General features: G+C 37.9%; 1 protein-coding gene across 1 annotated transcript; it reads left to right on the forward strand.

Annotated features, from left to right (window-relative positions):
* Positions 1 to 7767: 7767 nt before the first annotated feature.
* Positions 7768 to 8505, forward strand: LOC143387782 (protein FAM177A1-like). Its single transcript, XM_076841955.2, has 2 exons — positions 7768 to 8185; positions 8294 to 8505. Exons 1-2 carry the CDS (start codon positions 7768 to 7770, stop codon positions 8503 to 8505), a joined length of 630 nt encoding a protein of 209 aa, XP_076698070.2.
* Positions 8506 to 23781: the final 15276 nt, after the last annotated feature.

Consider the following 23781-nt stretch of genomic DNA (forward strand, 5'->3'; position numbering starts at 1 on the left):
TTTCAGTTGGGAAGGGAAAGGGAGAAGACCTTCTATTTCACAATTTATGTCCCAGTGTTTGAGGTAGGAGAAAAGTCTTTAAGTTCCTTCCTCTCGAGGTCAAGAAGCCAAAAACCCAGTATATCCTTGATGCACTTGACCAATATTTACACAGTGCTGAGAATAAATAAAGGAGCTACTCCTGCTCCATTCACACTTTGAAAGTGGGAACTAGTATTTTCCATAGTGATTCCAAAGAAGATGGGAGAAGGAAAGGAGTTAAACCTAAAGAAAAGACATATCCTAATATATTCATGTAAACATGCACATTTGTAAACATTACATGTAAATTAGCTTAATTTGTGAAAATGCTCCATGTCATAAAGTTATGAAAAAAATAACCTTGACTTATCATAATGAACATTTATTTAGCAATTGCTACATGCTATGGTGGTGCTAAGCATTTCGTAAATATTAAATATTAATCATGTTAAGTTCTGCCTCAAATATTAGTATCCTCAGTTTTCAAAACGTAAACTGAAGGGTTCAATTTCATATCATTTATGACCCAGTGATCACAACTTCTGATTACAAAATACATATTTGCCTTTAAGAAATATTTGACAATATAAAAAATGCACAAGATTTTTTTTCCGAAATTTGGAACTGAAAATAGTATGAAAATTGAGAAAGACAAAATTTGAGTATGGTATTTTCATAGGAAAACAGACAGAAGCTATGGTGAGTGCATTGTCTAATACTATCACATACTCAGACTTGACAGGACAATGGATCCCACTTAAAAAAAAACAAGTAAATATTTAATTAGAAATGAGATTACTGAAATTCACAATAAGGTGGGGGGGCACTAGAGAAGAATAGTGTTACCTTAGATTAGGTAGAGGGAAATGATGGGAGGGGAGGGAAGGGAATGTGGGGATAGGAAAGATAGTAGAACGAAACAGACATTATTACTTTATGTAAATATATATGACTGCATGACCAATATGATTCTGCAACATGTACACTCAGAAAAATTAGAAATTATATCCCATCTATGTATGATATATCAAAGTGCATAAATGCATTTTACTGTCATGTATAACTAATTAAAACAAATAAAAAAATAAAAGAGATGTTGAAAGGTCATGTATGGTTTATCCTATAAGAAATAAATACATACATATGCATTAAAACTACAAACTATTTTGAAGAGTACCATCATTCTGAGACAAATTGAGCTTATATACCCATTCCTGTTTGCTCTATATTGTCAAGAGGATATATGAAATGACATTTAAACCTAATAATTGGGAGGGGGTTAATATGGCTGCATTACAAATCAAATCCAAACCAAATCATTTATTTTAAATATGGCACATAGCATACCCCAGCTTAAGAATGGTGGCGTGTGATCTTTCAAAGATATGGGTTCTTCCATTTATTAGCTGGATATGTGTGTAAAATCCCTAGTATTTCTGAATTAGCTTTACTCAATTCATTTAAAACATGCATAAAATATACCCCAAATGGTTATAGTAATTATTAAGTTAATGTATCTAAAGCCCCTAACACAATGTGTGGATTTAAGCAAATTTGGTAAAGTTATATAAATATAAAATAAAGTCAGGAGGCTTCTGATCTCATCTTATTTTTGAAAAGTTATAATTTTGGGTAAATTGTTCTCATTTTCTAACATCTTAAAAAAGGAGGGTGAGTGATATTCATCATTTTATTTCAAACATTTATTGAGAGAATGCAATAGGCACAGGAGATAGAGACGTGAATGAAACTCAGACCATCCTAGCAGAACTGCCAGTCTGGTGGAGAAAAGGCAACTTCCAAGAACTGAATGGTATACACAGACAGCCAGCAGGCTCTGAACAGACCAACACATGCAACCATATGGCAATATGACCACGTGTTATAGGTGGGACCCATCAATGCAAGTTCCATATGATGGGACCCAGAACATCCACAGGGTGATGGGGCACATATGCTACACAGTTGTTCCAAGGCCAGATTCAAAGGTCTTGCATTCTCAGCTCAGGTAACTGGACTTGCAAGGCACTCTGAGGAGACAGGTAGATGCTTAAGTAGGAGATAGACATGGTATCTGCTTTGTATAACGAATTCCAGCAGCAGTATGGAAAGTAGCTTCCAATAATACAATGAAGAATTGGATTACGAAGTTTTTAAAGGTAAGTATTATGTTACTCATGAAATTATCTTCTTTGGTAGGAAAAAAAAATAACTGTTAAGTCATCCTATCTGCCAGCCTAAAATAGTGAGGGAAATTCTAAAATCTACTGGGCTTTCCTTCTAGTTCCCATAGGAGCAGTTATGGATTTAGTTGATGGATTCAATGCCTGAGTGGTTTGGGAATTTATAAGCTTCCCTCTAATAACAGCAAATTGAAATTCCGGTAGCCATAGTGACAGGTTATTCTAGCCCTATCTGAAATTTAAGAGGCAGTCATCAGCCCAAAGGCCCTGAGGCAAAGGGAAAATGACTTCTTCCCAGTGAGCAATGGTCAAACCAATTTACTTATTCAAAAATACACTTCAGATTTAACATTATTAAAATAATGCCCTTTCCACTTTTTTAAGAAGGCAAATAACCTATTCACAGAACACCAAGGCTGACTACAATATAGCAATTTGAATCAGATCAAAAAAAATAACATGAATAGAACTAGATAGGGGAAAATTTGGGTTTATTTTTGTGGGAGGCAGAGGTGTTCCAATGTATACAAGTCCATCAAGGCTATTTCAGTACAAATGCTATAAGAAAATGATTCTCCCATAAGGGAATAAAATTATGTGACATCTCCTCTTTCATGTTAAATACACATACATCTAAATTCTACTAAATTTCACATATACTGTGAAACTGTATGTGCACAGGCATCAAAGTGTATAGATAATACTGGTCAAGGGTGATCGTGGGCAAATATTTTGCAAAACTAAACTATCAAATATTAATTTGAAATCCTAAAAGAATGTTTAATGACAAATAGTCTAGATAATGAATAAAATGAATAATTGATATAAAATTGGCTGCCATCCTAGGATACCTCACACTTTGCCAGGATAGGTGCCTAAAGGAAACAGTTATATCACCACTAACCAGATGGTCAGTATACCACCAACAGATAAATGGATACCCCCTTGATATTCTTTAAATTTTTTACATTGACATTTCATTCATTTATTCTGTAAATTTTCATCATTCGCTATTCTGCACAAGTTTTATGATAAAGTTTCAAATTTGTTAAAATTTTTGATACTCTCCTGATATTCTTTAACAAATTTTTATCATTATTTTGCTGTTATTTTAAATTTTTGCCTTGAAATTACATGACAGTTGATTGTTTGTTGTTTTCTGCAACTAAATGTAAAGTAAGAGCAAATTAATAGGCTACACCAGGATATGTAATTAAGTTGTGAAAAACTTTTTGAATTGTAACCCTTATAATCTTATCACTTATATAAACTCATAGATAATTCATCAAGAACTCTATGGATACAATATAATGAGTGTATACATGAAATATCAGATGTATATTCATTTCTCACACTGTGCTTACCTCCCAAGAAGTTTGGCTGCTTGGCTATAATATCTAAAGTTTTGTTTTAATATGCTTTCATGGTATCTATGAATTAAAAAGTGAAGGCTGCATTCAAAATTAAGCCTATTATTAATGAGGTTACTGTCACACAAAAGGACACACAAACACCATAGGTAGGATGAACTCAGCCACATACTCAGCAGCTACACTATTATCTGGTTCTGGCAGATATGCCAATGGTACAAACCAAAAGCCTATTTGAATTGCTGTTTTGCTTACATTTCAAAGCCAATTTGTAAAGTAATTTTGGACACAAACAACAATGGACAAGCGGCTCCCATAACATCTAATGATATCAGTCCTTCATATATAGGTTTCAGATGTGTCTTAGTCCACTGAAAATAACTAGTATGTAGTATGCAGTATGTTGTTTATGTATTATGTAATTCTTGCCCTTGCAATATGCAAACAGATCTTAGAAATGCCTTCATATAATCTTCTGGTTAATAGTTATTCCACTGAAAATTATCATTTACCTTTCAAAATATCACTGAGTCAAAAGTTGATGCATTGCCAGCACTAAATTATTTTTCTCTGAAAATATTATTACCTCAGTTTAATAAGTTTAAATCACACTTGTAAAAATTTTAAACTTGCAAATAAATACAACCATTTACATGTAGAAATCTGTTTGCAACTTAAAAATATTTTAATTGTGAGAGTTATCAAAAAATATTTCAAACAAGTCTACTTGATATATTTGTCAAATAAAACAGAAATAAAATATAAAAAACTATATTTTACTTGAGAGTCTAGCTTATGATGTGCAAAATTGATGACTATCTGTTAGACTTTAGGCTTGGGTATAACTTGGAAAATACAAATTATTATAAAAACTGAATGTGTTTTTCAGCAATCATTATTTATGTCTTTCTTATTACTCATTTTTAGGACATCTAGAACTGCATAAAAATGTTATATTAGGTTAACAAAGTAGAGTCACTGAAACGATGTGACATTAAGCATAGTGTCTCTGCTCTGCTACTGTCTTGGAAGAATAATGAACCTCTTTTGGCCTCAGTTTTCATTTGCACAATAGATAGTCACAGTGCCCACACCTCACAGATGATGATAAGGCCCACAGGAACGAATTCACACAAAACATTTTCACATCCAGTTCATGGTACTCAACAATCATCATGATCATCTTGTCATTGAATTGTTACTAACACAAGGACCATGGGCATAGGGAAGTCCTCAGGGGTCCACACTGCTGCTGGACAGACAGAAAGACTTCTGAGCGACTCTGAGGACAAGTACTCCCTCCACACTAGAAAGCAGGGAGAAGGAAAAGTGCAGATAGCAACACATTGTTAGTATTACTGGAATGAAAGGGGATGGAAAGACAAGGCTGTCACAGTCTGAGGTCTGGGTAACATCTCATGAAACACATATGTAGGTTCAGGGTCATGATGTCAAATGCATTTCCAACAAAACAATGCTGCTCTAAAAGGCACAGGTATACATGCACTCCATATCAGACACCTGCAAAGTAACGACACAGAGCCTAGTGAGGGTAGAGAAGCCAGAATTAATTGGCTCAAGTCCAGAGAAAATGGAGACCTTCCAGATGTGCACATAGCCACTGAGCAGGCCTCTTCCAGGGAGCCCTGCAGGAGAGGATTTGGGCTCTGTCCCCAGTGATTGAAGTCGAAAATTGTGTTACCTCCTCAGGGGCGCAGCGAACTGTAACGTTGCCAAGACTTTCCCAGTGGAGCTGGATTGTGAAAAGAATAACCCTTCCTTTAAAGTGGTCCAGAACAGTAAAAGGATTAAGTGTACATAGGAGGCTGAGCCTTAAGTAATCCTGAATTTTGATGAGCCACCTTTGAAAGATCAAGTTCATTAAAAATTTAGAATCAGATACATAGACAAACACACTCTCATCCATTAATTGGAATCTTAATTTTTCAGAACAGCTTTTTATACCATTTCCTCAGCTAGCCAGACACGCAAACAATAAACAGTTCCAAAAATCTGAGAAAGCATTGAAGATCAATAAATACCACATAATTTCTTGATAAAACAGCCTACGTGAAAAAGCTCAAAAAGATAACCTAAGTTCTACAGAGTTTGAAATGATTTTCTTAAAGTTTATTTTGTCTATTTGATGAGTTACTTCAACTTTATTTTGTCTATTTTTCTTTATTTTGTCTTTTTCCCAAATTTAAGATCATTTAATACATCATGTATTTTTTTTAATCAAAAAAAGTCTCAGGTAGTAAATTTTCTGTCTGTTTTTAGGAATCTAACACTCTGAATCACTTTTGCACCCTTATTTTGTGAGAAAAGAAGTCACAGGAATAAAGGCAGTGGCAGCAAAGTCTCTGCATAAACACACAGTGGACTCTTAATGACACTACCTACCCTCCATCTGGGCAAGTTACAAGGGAACACTTGATAGAACCTTCACACAGCACATCAATCACTCTCATGTTGGTTTTATATTAAGATTTGACTTAGAAAAAGCCCTTGATTTTTTCCTGTACACTCTATCTTAAAATATAATTTTATAAAAAAATCCAATTATTTTGGAAGACATTTATGCAAAAAAAACAATTGATCCATTTAGAGAGAGCGAGAAACTAAAGAATAAAGTGGAGAAGAAATTGGACCCAAAGCATTTTCTATGGCCTGAAACAGTGTGCCCCTACGGCTCAGTTAAAATTAACTTTTACCCAAATACTTGCCACCAATTTAGAAAGTAGCATCACATTTCCAAATTTCTAAATTACTAACTACCTCACTTTAAAGTTTTTATTCAATATCATTCCGTGCAAAAAAAAAAACCCTCTCCTTGACCTCATTTTTCTGCTTTTCAGCCCATCTCCAAACTTTCATTTGATTCCCTTAATCAATCAAATAATATTAAAAGGCTAGGATTTGTCAGGCACTGTGCTAGGTACTAGGGGTACTGGGTAATTAGGTGACACAGTCCCCATTGCAGACTGCTGACCACTATCTCAGGCCCAGAGCAGAAAAGCATAGTAATGCAAAACCCCCAGAAAACAGCAACACCTTTTATATATCCAACAGGATGCCTCCCCTCTCTGACTCTCCCACATACCCCAGTCCCTCATTCCCCTGAAGGTACAAAGCCTGTGCCCACACCCTCTTTGAGGCCTTCAGTGGCACCCAACGTCCATCAGGATGCAATTCATTGCATGTAACAGAAAACTCATCTCACACCGCCTTACACAATTGATGGAGCTTATCAGCTAACATGACTGGAGGCCCAGAGACAGGAAAAGCTTCTGGATTATATTAATTCAGCCAGTTCAGTAATTTCACTTAGGGACAGATTTCTTTCCACTCTGTCTGGAAGTGGATGGCTGACAAGAACTCCTGAGATTATTTGTTCCTTGTCTCTATCAAAGGAGGGAAATACAGAGAGGGAAAGGGAAGAAGGTGAGGGGGCAAAAGACAAAGGTGGACAGTAAAAGAAGGAGCAATATTCCCTAACCTTGAGCTCACTGATTCAAAGGGTTCCACTGTGGTGAGAGGAACAGGATTACAGTACCTCATCTCGTCCCTAGGTTTCAGACATAGACCTGGCTTCTAAAGGTATGCATGGCTGCAAACAGCAGGGAGAAACACCCAAGCACTAACCCGAGGAGTAGATCTCTGGGAAGACCATGGAAATGTCCCCTATACAATGCATTGCACATACAACCTGTTCACCTACTTGGAGTCTTTAATGTCGGCTACATCCATACTGCTCACCTCCAAAATCCATGATCCTCTTTCCCATCTCTAGATGACCCCACCACACTAGCCAACTTGGGTCCCTCATCTAGCACCAAGCACCTTCAGGACTCGGTCCTTGTTTGGGGAAGAAGTCTTCAATAAGATTGGTTCTTATTGAAGTTCCAGGTACGAGGCATGATGTCATGGGTGGTGCCAGGCGGTGGTTCAGCGAGCTCCTGACGTGGGCCTGGCCAGAAACAGTGCAACAGAAGGCCCCGCCCCGCTCTGCCTGGCGCGAGCCGGGTAGTTGCGCCTCCAAACCGGTCAGCTGGGCCCAAAGATGCTAGCGCGCTCAGGCTAGCTCCGCCCCTCAAGCCCGCCCCACCCCTCAGGGTCCCCAGGTCGCTCCTGAAGTGACTTAGCTGGGCGTGGTGCCAGGCGGGCGCTGCTGCCCTGTGGCGACGACAACGATGGACCGGGAGCCGGTGGGCAGTGTGGAAGGAGAAACCGTCGCTGTATCTGGAGCTGTGGCTTTCGGAGACTTGGCGCCGCAGATGAGTAATGAAAGAGGCTTTGAAAATGTAGAACTGGGAGTCATAGGAAAAGAGAAGAAAGTTCCAAGAAGGGTCATCCACTTTGTTAGTGGTGAAACAATGGAAGAATATAGTACAGATGAAGATGAAGTTGATGGACTAGAGAAGAAAGATGTTTTGCCTTCTATTGATCCGGCAAAACTTACCTGGGGCCCCTACTTATGGTTTTACATGCTTCGGGCTGCCACATCAACCCTTTCAGTGTGCGACTTTCTTGGAGAGAAGATTGCATCTGTTTTGGGTATTAGCACCCCAAAATACCAATATGCCATTCATGAGTATTACCGGATGAAGAAAGAGGAAGAAGAAGAAGAGGAGGAGGAGGAGGAGGAGGAGGAGGAGGAGGAGGAGGAGGAAGAGGAAGCGGAAGCGGAAGAGGAAGAGGAAGAAGAAGAAGAAGAAGAAGAAGAAGAAGAAGAAGAAGAAGAAAATAGGATGTCTGAAGAAGCAGAAAGACAATACCAACAGAGCAACCTTCAGGATAATTCCATTGTTCAGACAGATCAACCAGAAACAGTGGTGTCCAGTTCATTTGTGAATCTTAATTTCGAAATGGAGGAAGACTGTGAAGTAATTATGGAAAGCAAGCAAAATTCAGTCTCTGTCCCACAATAGAATGAAATGACTATCAAACTTCAAGTCCTAAGGCTTTCTTTTTTTAATACCAGGAACTTTCATATTTTCTATTTAGTGAAACTTTAATCAATTTATATTTTAAATTATTGTTATCTGGAAAGAAGAAATGTTTCTCCATTATTAGGCTTTAACTATCAAAAATCAGATCTGAAATTTATATGCACTATGCTTTTGCTGTATGTTGAAATTAGTGCTTTGGTTTTTTTTCCTTTTGCAGTGCTGGGCATTGAACCCAAGGCCTTGTGCCTTCTAGACAAGCACTCTACCACTGAACTACACCCTCAGCACAGTGCTTTGGTTTTATTATCTTTAAAAAAGGTTAAGGACATTCTAGATTCCTGATCAATTAAGAAGAGTTAATTTTCTATTGTTTTAAAAAAAGGTAAGTTATTGATTTAGGGTAACTGGAGCTGATAATCCTACAGTCTCAGATTAAAATGAGTATTGACTTTTCCCAGATTTTCTCATGTTATGCCTTGCATTTTATGCTTTGCATTTAATTTATTTAACCATTAATTTCACACAAAGCATGATTCACTAAGTGTGTAATAAAAGGAACAAGATGGAAGCACCCTGAATTATCCTTTTATCAAGAATAACTTTTATGGAAAAGTATCTGAATTTACTACACCAAATATTAAAATATGTGGTAGGGATTGAATTCAGGGCATTCTAGGCAAGCACTCTGAGCAATATCCCTAGCCCTGAATTTCCATTTTTAATGAAAGTTGTTATTCAAATTAAATAATCAGCTTTGTTTATAATGTTGACATTATTTAAAGAATGAATTTATTAATATATTTGTATTCAAATGGTAAAACCTAGTGATTATCCACATAGCATCCTGGTTATATCACTCATTCAGCCCTTAATGCCTCAGACAGGCAGAGCAGTTGGGTGGGAATTGGTGTACAGCATAGGTTGAAGCCATCAGAAGTTGTTAAATGTGGATCAAGGTACATAGTAATAATGAAATTAGTTCCTTATTTCATTCATATTTTGAAGTAGCAACCTGGTTAATTAACCTGAGTTAATTTGCAAACTTCACAAAGTTATATGATATGAAGCTAATTTTGAAAATATTTCTGAACATGTGCAGAACCCCTGAGATGTGTGCATGACTTGATTTACAACTAAATGTGGATAAAGATGAATGCAAGGGAGTGTTTGGAAATGTTGACCTTAAAAGCTTTTTCAAGCTGAGTGAGTTAGTAATCCCAGCGATATGATAGGCTAAGGCAGAAGGAAGTTTGAAGCCAGCTTCAGCAATTTAGCAAGATGAGTTAAAAAAAATAAAAAAGGACTGGTGATGTTGCTCAGTGGTAAAGCTCCCCAGTACCCAAAAAAAAGGGCCTTTTCACAAACTTAATACTCAGTGGTTATATTAACAGCCATCTAAATAGCATTAAGCTTTCAATCTTAAATTTTATCTAAGATATATAGTTTTAAAAATATAACAAAATATCATAGAAATCTATGTATTGTCAGTGTGTGTGAATTCAGTTCAACTGGAAGTTGAAACATCAAGTGAAAGCTGAAGTTCTTTAAATTCTTCAACTGATAATTGAATTTAGGAAGGATAAACTCTTAGGAATTTTCAGTTATGTAGATTTCAAGGCATACTATGTGATGGTAATAATTTTATTCATGGTTGTAAACTATATAACTTAGTGCTTAAAGTATTCTCATCATTGTGTATAATGTCACCATAAATTAGTTTATTAACAGCTCTTAAATATGCCAGGGCGACGTCACTCCTCCTTCCAATATGTTTTAAACTGAGAATAATACCTATCAAGTGAAGGCAGGTGTGTTCTAAACATGATCTTCTGAATATTCTCCTTACAGGTTCTAATGTCTAATATCTAGTTTACCTAGAAACTTTTGTGACTATAATAGAAGGAAGATAGTGACTTTGAAAGGTTTATGTTTCTTGAATTTTACTTTCACTACATGCCCCAAAGTAGCCAGTTTGTAATGTTTATAGTTATTCACTGTGCCCTACATTTTTATACTTTTTTGTTTATGCAAACTATAAAATTTCCCATAAGTGCAAAAAAAAAAAAAAAGATTGGTTCTTCTATGTCAATCTGACCTTAGGAAGTTTACTTCTTATCTCTCCTTCTCATCTATCCAAATTGCCCTTTTTTAAACTGAAGTTCTTCACCAAAAAGTTACCCCTGCCTGATCTGATCCCTCACTTATGTGACTTTTTAGGCCCACCCTATATGGAGGAAGTAATGCTCATCAGAAAGACCACAGGAGGGGAAGTCCCACATGCCTGGGACCAAATCCTACTACCACTATTTACTAATGGTATGCCTTTGGTCAATAACTTGCAAACTCTTTATATCTGAGTTTCCTTACCAGCAACACAGGATTAGCACTTTTGCAAGACCATTTTAAAGAGTAAAGATTATTCCTAGTAAGAACTTGGCATGTATAAATAATTTAATAAGTAAAATCTATAATCATCATCACTGCACTGTGCTGTGCAATCTCTTGCTTGTTGGTATGCAATTTCTGTATATTTGTACTACTCTCATATACTAAATCTTCACTTGAGAAGTATTTGGGGGCGAACAAAAGAATATATGTCCTTATCTGTGCCCAGTTTACTGCAGTGTATTCTACAAAGTTGTGATGCTGTTTCATGAAGGGTGCATGTGTCTTCTATCACCTTTTGTAGAAATGGATTTCTATTTAAGTAGAAAGCATTCATGGCTTCAATGCTGGGTAGAGGGGTAATGATGTAAACTACTTACTTCTCTCCTTCACTCTCCCTGCAAAAGAACTAAGAGTTGCTAAGAACCTATCAGGGCTCAAAAAGACAGAATAACAGGACCAAAAACCTGAGAAGAACCGTGAGTGCACTCATTGACATTTCAAGGAAATGGAGCAGGGTTTTGTGATCATTCTTGGAAAATGGATGGGAAAATTAACGTGCACCTTGAGTGGCAACGTGAAGTTTAAAAACCCAGGCCAGCAAGTGAGTACTGGCATGTGGGCCCGGAAAAAATGGAAGGTGCTCAAAATTCTCTACCAGTCTTCGTGAGAAACACTGACGTCACTGGATGGAGGGAAAGCACTCCATACAGCCAACAGAAATCAGAACACAGTGCCTTGTTCAGCCACTTACTCATCTTATGATTCCACTGAATCCCTGCAGATCTGTGGACTGAGCATCAAGTGAAAATAGAAATACCCCCTGTTCTACCTGACTCACAGAGACTGGGACAGCTAAAATAAAAAAAGTATGACATTGTTCAAGAAGTATAAAATGCCATGCAACTATAGTATGTTTATAAATAATCAATCCCAATGCAGAAGGCAGGCATTTCTTAGAAAATTAAAGGTTGAATTGCTGAAATGTGCATGTGTGATCAGCAGACATCAGCTATCAATAAAATTAAGCCAAGGATGCATCTGTTCTTATTAATTCCTTAATGCTTTTAAAAATGGGTGCTTGGAAAATAATAAATCATAATTATCATTTAAGAAGACTTAAAAATGAGAACATTTAAATATAAAACTACCAAAATTTGGAGAAGACACTAATATAGATTGAGAATTCATGGTGTCTATTAATTTCTTGATCTATTTTGCCCTACCATCTTAGATGTGGAAAACTTTTAAAAATTAAATGTAAATCAAGGCACAGTGGTACACACTTTTAATCCCAGTCAATGAGGATGCTGAAATAAGAGGCCAGTCTCAGCAACATAGTGAGATCCTGTCCCCCAAATTAAAAAGGGTTAAGAATGTAGTTCAATGAGAGAGCACCCCGGGTGTTCACTCCCCAGTACCACAAAGAATAAAAAACTTAAATAATATAATATAATATAATAATTATATAATGTATAATATGATAACTGTACATAGTAATAATAAAATTATAACATAATCATTTATAATATTAATTAATGTAATCATATGTAAGCTCCAGGTTATAATTTCTAAGCTATTTTAATGTACCTGTGTCAAATTCATTGAAATAGTCACAGGATTGAAAGCTTGAGAGCTAATGGGTTAATGTTTAGCAGACTGAGGAAACCATTCAGGGGCTTCATCAGTTTGCGTAGTTAGTGTGCGATTACCCCAAAAGGGACATTTTTCCTACAATATAAATGCAATGAGATGTTTTAATAAATCTGTCTTTTGCACTGTTAGAATAGATGACAAGTCAACAAAAGATGCCACTGCAGATCTAAGTGATTGAACTGAAGGAATAATTACATATATGCATAATGCGAAAATTGGCAGGATTTAATTTCACAAAGAAATTAGGAGAACAAATATTCAGCTCTGTGGAGACTTCTCTCTAATCATTTAATTCTGGTGGTCCATTATTTTTTGGCCTTTAAAACCATGCGGAAACTCTACAAAGCAACATTTGTAATATAAATGAATACCACAAATTATGACTCTCTTCCCCTGCTACCATAACTAATTAGCCTTCGCTGGGCACTGACATTTTCCAGCACAATGTATACTGTCTCCCTTACAAACAACAGAAAACAAATATTTGCTGAAGGAATGTACAGAACACAGAGTTCCCAGGTCCTAAAACTTCCTTATCAACGCTGTCATAAATTCATGATACTTAATTTAAAGGTAACTTCAGTGAAAGACAAAGGGATAATGAACAGGCCCCAATTAGTAGGATTTGGAAATATAATCCAACAAACTATCAAGTAAAGTCAAGTACGAGAGGAGAGCAGCAGAAAGGCCAGCTGATGCCACAAGAAAGTCAAAGGCAACTAACTTCTCAGCTGCTTCTCCTCTGCCAGGGAAACCCTGGCTCAAGCCTCAGTAACAGCAGGCAAATGAGGGGCCAGGAAGGAGGCGTTTCCAGCCCTGGAATTAGAGAAATAGAATGGAAGGGCCATTTCCTTTGCTGTAATTTTTTTTAATCAGGTAAGTGAAGAACCTTAGCCTCAATTCACTTAGCATTTGTATTAGAACATCCAAGTCTCCTTATTTGAGCATCTGTTGAAATAAATGCTCAGATGCTTAAAAACAAACAAAAATGTAATAATAATGAATAAAAGATATGCTCCAATCCATGGTTAACATGAACTAAGGTGTTTTCAACAGCTGTTTAGATGCTGATAATGTCTTTCCAAACAAAGACAGAAATTAGGCTTGTGTATAAAAAGGCAGGAAAGAAGTGTTCATCTACAACTTCCAATAACACCTCCGAAAATCCGTCTGGACTGGTACAGTCTGTCTAAACACAGAGCAGATGTAAATGAATGTGATCTGGAGATCTGTCATGGAAAAATACACTCAGGCCAAATATATTCTGATAATGGTGTAACCACCTTCATCAGGATCACTTGAAAATCACTCCAATACACAGTATGGGTACCCGACCTCAGAATCAGGGAAGCTACACTTTAACAAGCTCCCAGGGAAACTCTAGCACTCTGATATCCAAAAGGCAATGCAAGAGGATTTAAAAAAAAAAGTTAAAACAAGAACAAAAGTTGAACTGGAGAGAACAAAATCACTAGAACATGGCAGAATCACGTAACCGTCAATTTAAAAAGGTACTACAATTAAAAGCTGATGGGTACATCTGTTATAGGAACACTTCCTGATCCTAATGAAAATTGTTAACCCAGGTAAAATTAGGCATTGTCAGAAAGCATGAGTAGCCCCTAAAGGGAAGCGTGGAGAGGTATGCCCAGGGTTTAACACACATGTCTTCAAAAGAGTTTGGCACTCTTGATATCAATCTGGATACAACACAGAGAATGAATATCAGCATCAAAGACGACTCCATTTGGAAAGATGCCTGAAAGACATTTGTTTCGAAATAACAACAAAGTGAAGCAGAAATCAGGAAAAGCTTCTCCACACTGTGAGAGTGACTCTCCCCTTACAAGTGAGCAAAGTCCACTTTTCACAAGAGGAATAGAGAAAAGATTTAGCAATGAACAATGCAAGAAGCAAACTTTAGACTCCAGTAGAGACATAGTTAACACTCAAAGTGACACTGCAGGCCAAACAGAAAAAAAAATGTGTTCACATCAACAAACACCATAAGGTCATCTTTGTCTCATGTTCTGTCAGTTTAGTGGATAACTATCTATTGACCTAAAAAGTCCACAAGGTGAAATGAAGACCTTTTGGTCTCTATGGATACGCTTTGATAAGATATAGACATTCTTGAAAATAATTTTTAATTTTTGTTAGCAAAATGAAGTTCATTTTTCCTCTGGGATCTGAAATAGTTAGAACTGGGATGATCTAAATCCCCTGTTATTTATGCCTTCATGTATCTGCAATAGGCACTTCCTCCATTGCCTGACATTAAGAAATTCTATTTTAAGAAAATCATAGGCCAGGAATTGAAATGTAGTCTTAACATGGGTCTTGAAGTAGCAGTAGGATGAAATTCACCAACCTCTTCTTGATCATTTGAGGATTTCAAGAGTGAGTTTGTGTGTGAGAGAGACAAGACACAGAGACAGAGAGAAGGTTTTACTCCATCAGTTTGACAGCTTATGACACCTAAAACTTACAGGTTTTATTCCATAGCCCTCTGTTCAAATGAGGATTAAATTAAGTACTAGTGCTGTTTCCTAGGATTACTATGCTTTTGGATTGTCAGTGTGGTCTCCAGATAGTGTTGGAGTTAAGAGATTTTTTGTTTGTTTGTTTTGGTTTGCTTTTTTTTTTTTTAACAAAATCAACCTAGAGGTTTAACGTTTGGGTACAAAAAGTAATTTCACAAGTGCAAGACGGTAGGCAGTTTGTCTGAAAAAACACCCAGGAATTTTCATTAGCTACAGGAGCCAACTGAATGATATGGCCGTAAATAATGCCAATTCCACCTTGGGCTGCCCTGGCAGCACGACATCCACATCAAAGGCAAGAAGAATGACTTCTGTCACATGCATCAGGACACACATGGTATTAAGTTCATTTGTGGAGGGAACCTCAGTTTCCTCTGTCTGGAAGAGTGAACTAGAATGCTCAAATACCACAAAAGAACTTGTTTGATGTTCTGCCGGGATGGGGGCCAAGCAGATTTAAGGAGGCCAGGAGATGAAGTTCAGAGATCTGAAGGCTGCCTAGCATGTAGGTTCCTACTACAGGGATTCTGCCTGTCTGTGGACCACCACTTAATTCCTTGAAAAGGGCCTGGCACATGACAAATGTCCCACAACAACGCTTGCTGGAATGAGCAAAGGATGAAAGGAATGGCCTTAGAGCAGAAGAGACTAGACTCGCTTTGTGTGGTGCCAAAGGCATCCGTGGGTAAAAATGTTAGGAACATATGCTTTGGTTAAACTTTTGAAGAAATCACTTTTTAACAGAATTCTCCAGAGATGGAGCAGACTCTGTAAGGGAGTGAACTCCTCTCCTTTTGGGAGAAGCAAGTGGCAATAGTATTCTTGCAGAAACTGGATAACCATCTGTCAAGGATGCTAGAGCAATGAAAATACTATTTACATCATCGAACACCACAAGGGTTTCATTTTTATCCTCTCTGCCATTTCTATAGAAAAAAAAAAAAAAAACCTTCTGCTGACATAAAACCAGCAAGCCAAAATGAAGGACTATTAACCATTTGAGGAGAGACTGAATAGCATGTGTTATAGTGGGTCCCCAATGTAGGTACATAAAAACATCTGTTGCAATGTCACAAGTAGAGTTCTGAGTCCCACTTGATCTCCTTTCTCTAGCCTACTTGGTATTGTCTGAGCAATTGCCTCCTCTCTTCTGTATCATCACCTTTTCCCTCCTCATTGGGCTCTTTGTCCTCATTGCACAAACATATTAGCTCCCATCTTTTAAAAAAAAAGAAAGAAAATATCCTCAGTTGACCTCCCTTCCCTCTCCAACTACCACTCAATTTCTCTTCCTTTTAATGGAAAATTCAATCAGTGTCCAACTTCCCTTCTCCACCTGACTGCTGAACTCACACAAATCAAGCTTTTGATCCTTGTTCCTGAGAGTTCTTATCTAAGACACGAGCAACTTCGCAATACTGACTCCCAGGCAAGGATGCATTCTCAGTCCGCAACTGAGCTGACCTCTGGGCAGCATCTGGCACTGATGGGCACTCCATCCCACTGAAACACTCTTCCACCAAGACGTCATCCCCTACTGGTGTCTCTCCTACCTCACAGGTCTTTTTTGTTCTCCTCCTGCTCTTCATTCTGACTTCTTCACGGTGGAGTCGTCAAAGGCTCCAGATTTAAATTGTCTTTTCTTTCTTGGGTGTTCTCCTCCTTTCGCTAGACCCTTAGTGATTTCTCTACCATGGTTTATCTACTCTTTGTACACACAGGATTCTCCACTCTGCAGCAGCCTGCTCCTCTTCACTGAACCCCAGACCCATATCTGAATGTCTCATTGAGGGCTCGGACCTTCAACAGATTCAAACTGAGCTCCTTATCATCCCTGGCACAGTGAATGATAACCTTCCCAGTGCTGAGACAAAACACCATAGGATCTTCCTTGACTCTTCTTTCTCTCACACCCTACCTCCAACCTATCACGTCCGGTCAGCTCTATCTTCCAATATTCAGAGAAAGAAGGTAGGCCTCTACCTAACATCATTCACAAAAATAAACTAAAAACAGATCAATGACTAAGTATAAAAGTGTTTTAAAACATGAAACTTTTACAAGCAAACACAGGGGCAAATCTGCATGACCTTTGGTTCCACAGTGGATTCTTAGATATAACATTAACAGTAAAATCAACAAAAGAAAAAAAAAAAAGCTTGTTTCACCAAAACTAAACACTTTGGTGCATTAAAATACATCACTGAGAAAGTGAAAAGTCAACTACTGTTGTCTGGATGTTCATGCCCCCAATAAAATTCATGTGCCCCAGTGAGAATGGCAACAACAACAAGAATACAAATAACAACACTTGCCGGTGAGGATGAGGGGAAAAGGTACACTCACACATTGTTGGTCAGACTGAAAACTGGTACAACCACTCTGGAAAGAAGAATGAAAATTTCTCAAAAGACTAAGAATGGAACTGCCACATGACCCAGCTATCCCATTTATCCACAGAACTAAAATCAATATACTACAGAAATACATGCATACCAATGTTTATAGCAGCATAATTCACAATACCTCAATTATAGAACCAGCCTCGGTGCCCATGAACAGATGAGTGGATAAGAAAATGATACACACACACACACACACACACACACACACACACACACACACACACTCACAGAGTGGAATTTTATTCTGCCATAAAGAAGAACAAAATTATGACATTTGCTGGCAAGTGAATGGAACTCGAGAGCACCAAGCTATGTAAAATAAGCCAGATTCATAAAGTCAAGCGTTTTTTTTTTTTAAATCACATGTGAAAGCTAGAGATAAAAAAGAAAGGACATTTTTTAAAAGAGGATCTCATGAAAATAGAAGGGAGACCAACAGAGTAGAGGAAGAGGATCCAGAGGGAGGGAAGGAGGAGGGGAGGGCCTGGGAAAGTACCAGGGAATGAAATCTATGAAATTATGCTACATCAATATATGAAGAGACCACAATTAATCGACGTTATATATAATCATGGTGCACTAATTAAAATAATAATAACAGAAGAGAGATCAGTAGAGTAGAGCAAGAAGATTGGGGGATGAAGAAGGTAAGTGAGAGGGAAGGCACTGGGGAATGAGATTGGTCAAATTATGTTATGTATATGCACATTTGAATATGTCACGATGAATACCACAATAAGGATAATTGTAATCCACCAATAAAAATTTTAAAGAAAACTATATGCTGAAATCCTAACCATCAATGTGATAACATTAGGAGGAGGAGCCTTTGGGAAATCAAGGTCATGAGGTCTTTATCCTTATGCATGGGATTTGTGTCCTCAGAACAGAGGCTCCAGAGAGCTTCCCTGCCCCTTCTGTGATGTGAAGCTGCAAGGAGAAGATGGCTTCAGAGAGGAAGCAGACCCTCACCAGACCCCAAGTCACCAAACCTGTCAGCTCTTCAATCTTGGACTTCCCAATCCTTAAAACTGTGGGAAACAAATTTCTGTAAATTATAAGTCACCCAATCTGTGGTATTTTATTTTGCTATATTAGCTTAAAAAACTAAGGCAACAATTTACAGACAGAAGAAAGTATTTGCAAATCATATAGCCAATAAAGGCCTTGTATTCAGGAGATACACACACACACACACACACACACACACACACACACACACATACATATAAACTTCTCTGGACTCAGAAATAAAAAGATAAGCAATTAAGCTTAAAAACAGAAAATAGATTTGAACAGACATTTCTCAAAAAAACAAAAAAGATTCACAAAAGATACTTAGGAAAAAATACTCAACATCATTAATCATTAGGGAAATGCCAACCAAAACCATAAATGAGGTACCACTTTACACCCACTAGGATGGTTACAGTCAAAGTAAATGTGAAATAGCACATGCTGGCAAATGTGGAGAAACTGGAATTGCTAGGGAGAATACTAAATGGTTCAGGTGCTGTGAAAAGCAATCTGCTAGGTCCTCAAAAAGTTTAATACAGAATTACTATATACCTCTCAATTCAAAAACAGGTACTCAAAAAAAAACCTAAATACATATATTATATGGGCATGTTCATGTCAACACTATTCTAAATAGGCAAAAGGTGAAAAGGCTGCAAATATCCATCAACAGATGAATGGAGAAAACTTATTTATATGGTATCTGAATGACCATTCAGCCATGAAAAGAAGTGAGGTACCCATACAAAGTAGACGACAGATGAACCCCTGAAGCATTACGCTAAGTGAAAGAAGCTGAAAGGACTGTGGAGCTGGAAGGGAGACCAGGGAGAAAGTGCTTAACAGAGGAAGGACGTTCCTTTGATATAAAGGCAATGGATTTGGACACAGTTGGTGGTTGGACGACATTATCAATGTACTAAATGCCACCATATTGCTCACTTTAAAATGGCTAATTATATGTCATGTGAATTTCACTTTAATAAAGTACTTGTTAAAATTCAGCATCGAGCCCCTTCTCCTACCTCCATTGCTACCACCTTGGTCCACATCACGACCTCCTCTCACCTGGATTACTACCAGCCTCCTCATTGTTCTCCCCTTCTTCTCTTGTCTCTTTAGTCTTTTTTCAACACAACAGCAAGAAAGATCCTGTTTGGAAACTAAGATCATGTTCCTCCTCTGCTGAAAGCCCTCCACAACTCTTTACCTCTTTCTTGTCAAAGTCAAAGTCCTTGGAAACCAAAGGAAGGCACCAGGTGCTCTGAACTCAACCTTGTCCTCTTCCTTTCTCCAACCTGATCAACCAGGCTCACTGATGCTCTGGACTACTCTTCAACATTCTTGAAGTATAAGAATACTGTACCTTTTTATTTTGCCTCAGGGCCCTTGCACTTGCTGTTTGTTCTGTTTCTAATGCTTCTCCCCAGATAGCTACAGCTCTTGGACCAACACCAACATCATTACCCCTAATACAACACTGTCTCATCTGACCATCCTATTGAAATTGCAGAAGAATACATTTTCCTTATTTCCTTTCTTAGCTTTATTTATTACCCTCCAACACACAGTGAATTATATTTATTTTTCATATTTATTTTCGACTCCCCTTAGGTTTTGATCAGAGAACCTAAAAGGACAGAGAGTAAGGATCTTTTAAGGACAGTCTTTAAAGCACGTGGGTACCTGCTTGCCAGTGTTTCTAAGTATGGTAGATGTAGAACCATGAATAGCTCTCTTTTAACACATGTTTCCTGGTTGCATGCTTTTAAAGGAGCAAACCACAGCTCCTCCCAGTCCCTGAAAGGTAGGAACAACTTCAAAAAGATCTTAAAAAGAAGTGACCACTCAAACTGGTGTTTGCAGCAGTGCATTAAGAAACCTGGACTCAAAACACATCCAAACAAATAGAAAAACTTTCCCACATTAAATAAAGTTTAAATGATCATAATAAAAATAAGGATGAAAGTCTTTGGTTCTTTTATTGATCTTATTATATAGTTAACTCTTCTTAAAGCAATAACAACAACAACAAAAACCTTTTGCATACGATAAGGTTTTTAAAATGTCAACTGCTGAGAGTATATATACCTGGCTGCATTTCCTTTGTGCCTCCTTTGGAGTTTATCATCAATATCCTAGAGAACAATCTCTCTATTTAGTACCATTTCCCACCATCAATTGGAAATCAGTAAAGTGCAGGGACCTGACTGGCTTTATGATCAAGATGTTTATAAAACCTACATTTCAAATATTGTAAAATATTTACATAGTCAATAACAACAAACACTTATCAAAAAAATATAAACCAAAACCCATGGCTTCATGAAGATTCATACAAGCTTCTTTCCCGATTTAGTAATATATGCCATATAAAAATATTCATATTATTAAGAAATGGGGCAGCTGTACAGTCGTATCATCCTACTAAAGTAATAAAAACTGTTTCAGTACTGTTATCTGAAGATGCTGGGCTGCAGCTCCCACATTAATGCAGTCAAGCCTCAATCAGTAAGCAAACTAATCTAAATCAAATTCCCTCTAGTTGTAAATAATCATCATGTGCTGCCCAGAGGTGGTGAGTATGAATGGATGACTGAAAATATTCATGGTAATTGCCAGTTGCTATTTATGCTGAACAGATTTGGAGGAGTTTACTTAGTATCTAAGCATGCAGACCACCAATGCTAAACATGTAGGAGCATCACTCAACCAGCACACTCAAAGCAGCCTGGGATCTTCTCTGCAGTGTCACAGTGTGGTGGTTTTTTCTCAGTGTCAGATACGCTGATGGTGACGGAATGGAAATTTATGATTGCAGTTATTTTATTTCCAAATAACTTGCTACCATATCTAGCCCAGTGGAGTGTAAGTTAAATATTAAGGACTAAGCAATCACTTCCAAAGCCCAAGATTTTTTCTATTTACTAGCAGGCAGGTGCAAAATACTATGAGTGAAAACAACTTAAAGTTATTTTGTTTTGTTTTGTTTTGTTAATTATGGGGTTGTTGTTTACTTGATAGTCCCCAGTTCCCAAATATATGTGGCCCCATGCGAGTCAGGGTGTTAAATGGGTAAGAAGGCCAGCTCTTTCCATGAGACACCTAGGCTTTTAGGCTAACTCCCATCAGCCTTCACCTTTCTCTGTGTTATAGACCATAATGGTTTTTATCATCGCCATCATCAGAACTAGATTAGGTATCAGGAAACCTGAGTTCTAATTCCAGGTCTGTAGCTAACAATCTAAAGAGCTATATAATCATGGGGAAAGCCTATAATCTCTCTGAGCTCTAATTTGCTTGTCTATAAAATGAGGGGGTTGGCAATAAATGCTTTAAAAACAGAATAGAAAAAGGCAGGGCAAAAATGACTACCTAAGCACAACAGAATTGATCCCAACTTATAAAGGCAAACAGATGAAATGCCATAGGAAAAAAAAGGAATGCCATCTCTCCAAAAGAGAAAGAGAGAAATGAAAAAAGCATTATGACATCACATGGTGATGAAGATGCTCAAAAGAACTGACATATTGTAGTCGTATGAACATAGGACTAAAACTGTCAACTGTCAACTGTCAACCTCTATATTTCCTTTGACCTAGTAACTCTACTTCTGAACACAAATTCCCAATGAAAATATCCCTAAAGAAAAATCAAAGTTCTCTAAAAAGAATCTCCATAGCAGCACTATACATATGAGGGGAAAATTGGAAACAACCTGTATGTTCAAAAATAGAGACACAGTGAAGCAAAATCTGGTTTTGCTAACAAAATAGAACACGGGCCTGTATGGCCATTTTTTTTTTTTAAAAAAAGGCTGGACTATCTTCAAACAGCAGAAGTATTCATGTGATATAACAGGAGATGAAAAGGTGGGTCACAAAATGCATTCACTGTCTTTGTGATTTTCCCAAAAAACACACAGGTGAAAATCAGAGGAGAACCTAGAGGGATACAACTAATTCTTCCAGTTTGTTGTTTCTATAAAATTCATTACAACAGCAAAAAAATCAAAGGGCACTGGGGAGGACAAATGCCCCCTGAACTAGTGTTCTGATTGTACTTTTCATGCTTCTTCTATGTCATTTTTCTAGCATGACTAACATCACCTTATATCTTCACCTGAAGTTTCATTTTCCAAGTACTTTCTAAAGGATTGCTACTTGCTTGGAAAATGATCAGAATCCATGCATACACATCAAAATAATAAATTTCTGCACAGATGTATCCTGTGAAACTGTACCATATGGATTCGTGGGCCTTTGTCCTCTTCTCCTCCAAATGTTATTAAGAGGAAATGAAAGGAAACAGCAAGAGTTAGGAGGCATATTTACGAAAAAAGAAAAAAGAAAAGAAAAATTCAAGGTAAAAATGACTCTAAAGTCAACCTTAATAGGGCTGAATATGCCACGAAGAGAATGCCTTGAAAAACTATCATGTACCTTTTATTCTTTCCTTAAACACTATAGGTCACTAACCCAGATGTTGAGAGCCACAGCCGAAGGGGCTCCAGCAAACTTTCAGACTGCCAGCTGATGACTGGCTCACAGCGGCCCCAGCAACACCTAGCTGATTGGCTCCTCTGCGGAGATGCTCATTGAGCTGTTTCCCTGCCCTTTCAGACTACCAGCTGATGATTGGCTCACAGCAGCCCCAGCAACAACTAGCTGATTGGCTCCTCTGCGGTGATGCTCATTGGGCTGTTTCCCTGCCCTTTCAGACCACAGAGCTGCTCATTGGGGGACTTTTTTGACTCCGCCCATGCAACCCAGCCAATCGGCCTCAAGAGCAGGAGGATTGTGGGAAGAAGAGGTTGTTGGGGTGTGTGGCTTGTGGGAAGCCGGTGGTGGCAGTTGGGCTCTGAGGGTTTTTTCCTGAGGAGCTATTTTGTTTATCTTGTGTGGTTCTAAAAATAAAGTTAGTTTCTTTTGACAAGTGGCTCCTGAATTGTGCCCAGCCAGACTGCGGCAGGGGCCCAATGCTCCGGGGCCCAAAACCACAAATATACGGAGCACTGGAGGAACCCAGCAACCCCATCAGGGTAGTGCCCAGGACACATTGTCCATCAGATCCCTCATCAGACAAACCAGAGGGAGCGCAGGGTTGGACATCTGCGTCTCCGCCAGATCAGTACTAACTCCAGAGATGGGAGTTCAAATCATTCCCACAGGGGTGAAAGGACCGCTTCCCAAAGGAACAGTAGGCTTATTATTGGGACGCAGCTCTTCTACTCTAAAAGGGCTTATGAT

This window comes from Callospermophilus lateralis, unplaced genomic scaffold (assembly GCF_048772815.1).
Source record: "Callospermophilus lateralis isolate mCalLat2 unplaced genomic scaffold, mCalLat2.hap1 Scaffold_112, whole genome shotgun sequence".
Taxonomy (NCBI): Eukaryota; Metazoa; Chordata; class Mammalia; order Rodentia; family Sciuridae; genus Callospermophilus; species Callospermophilus lateralis.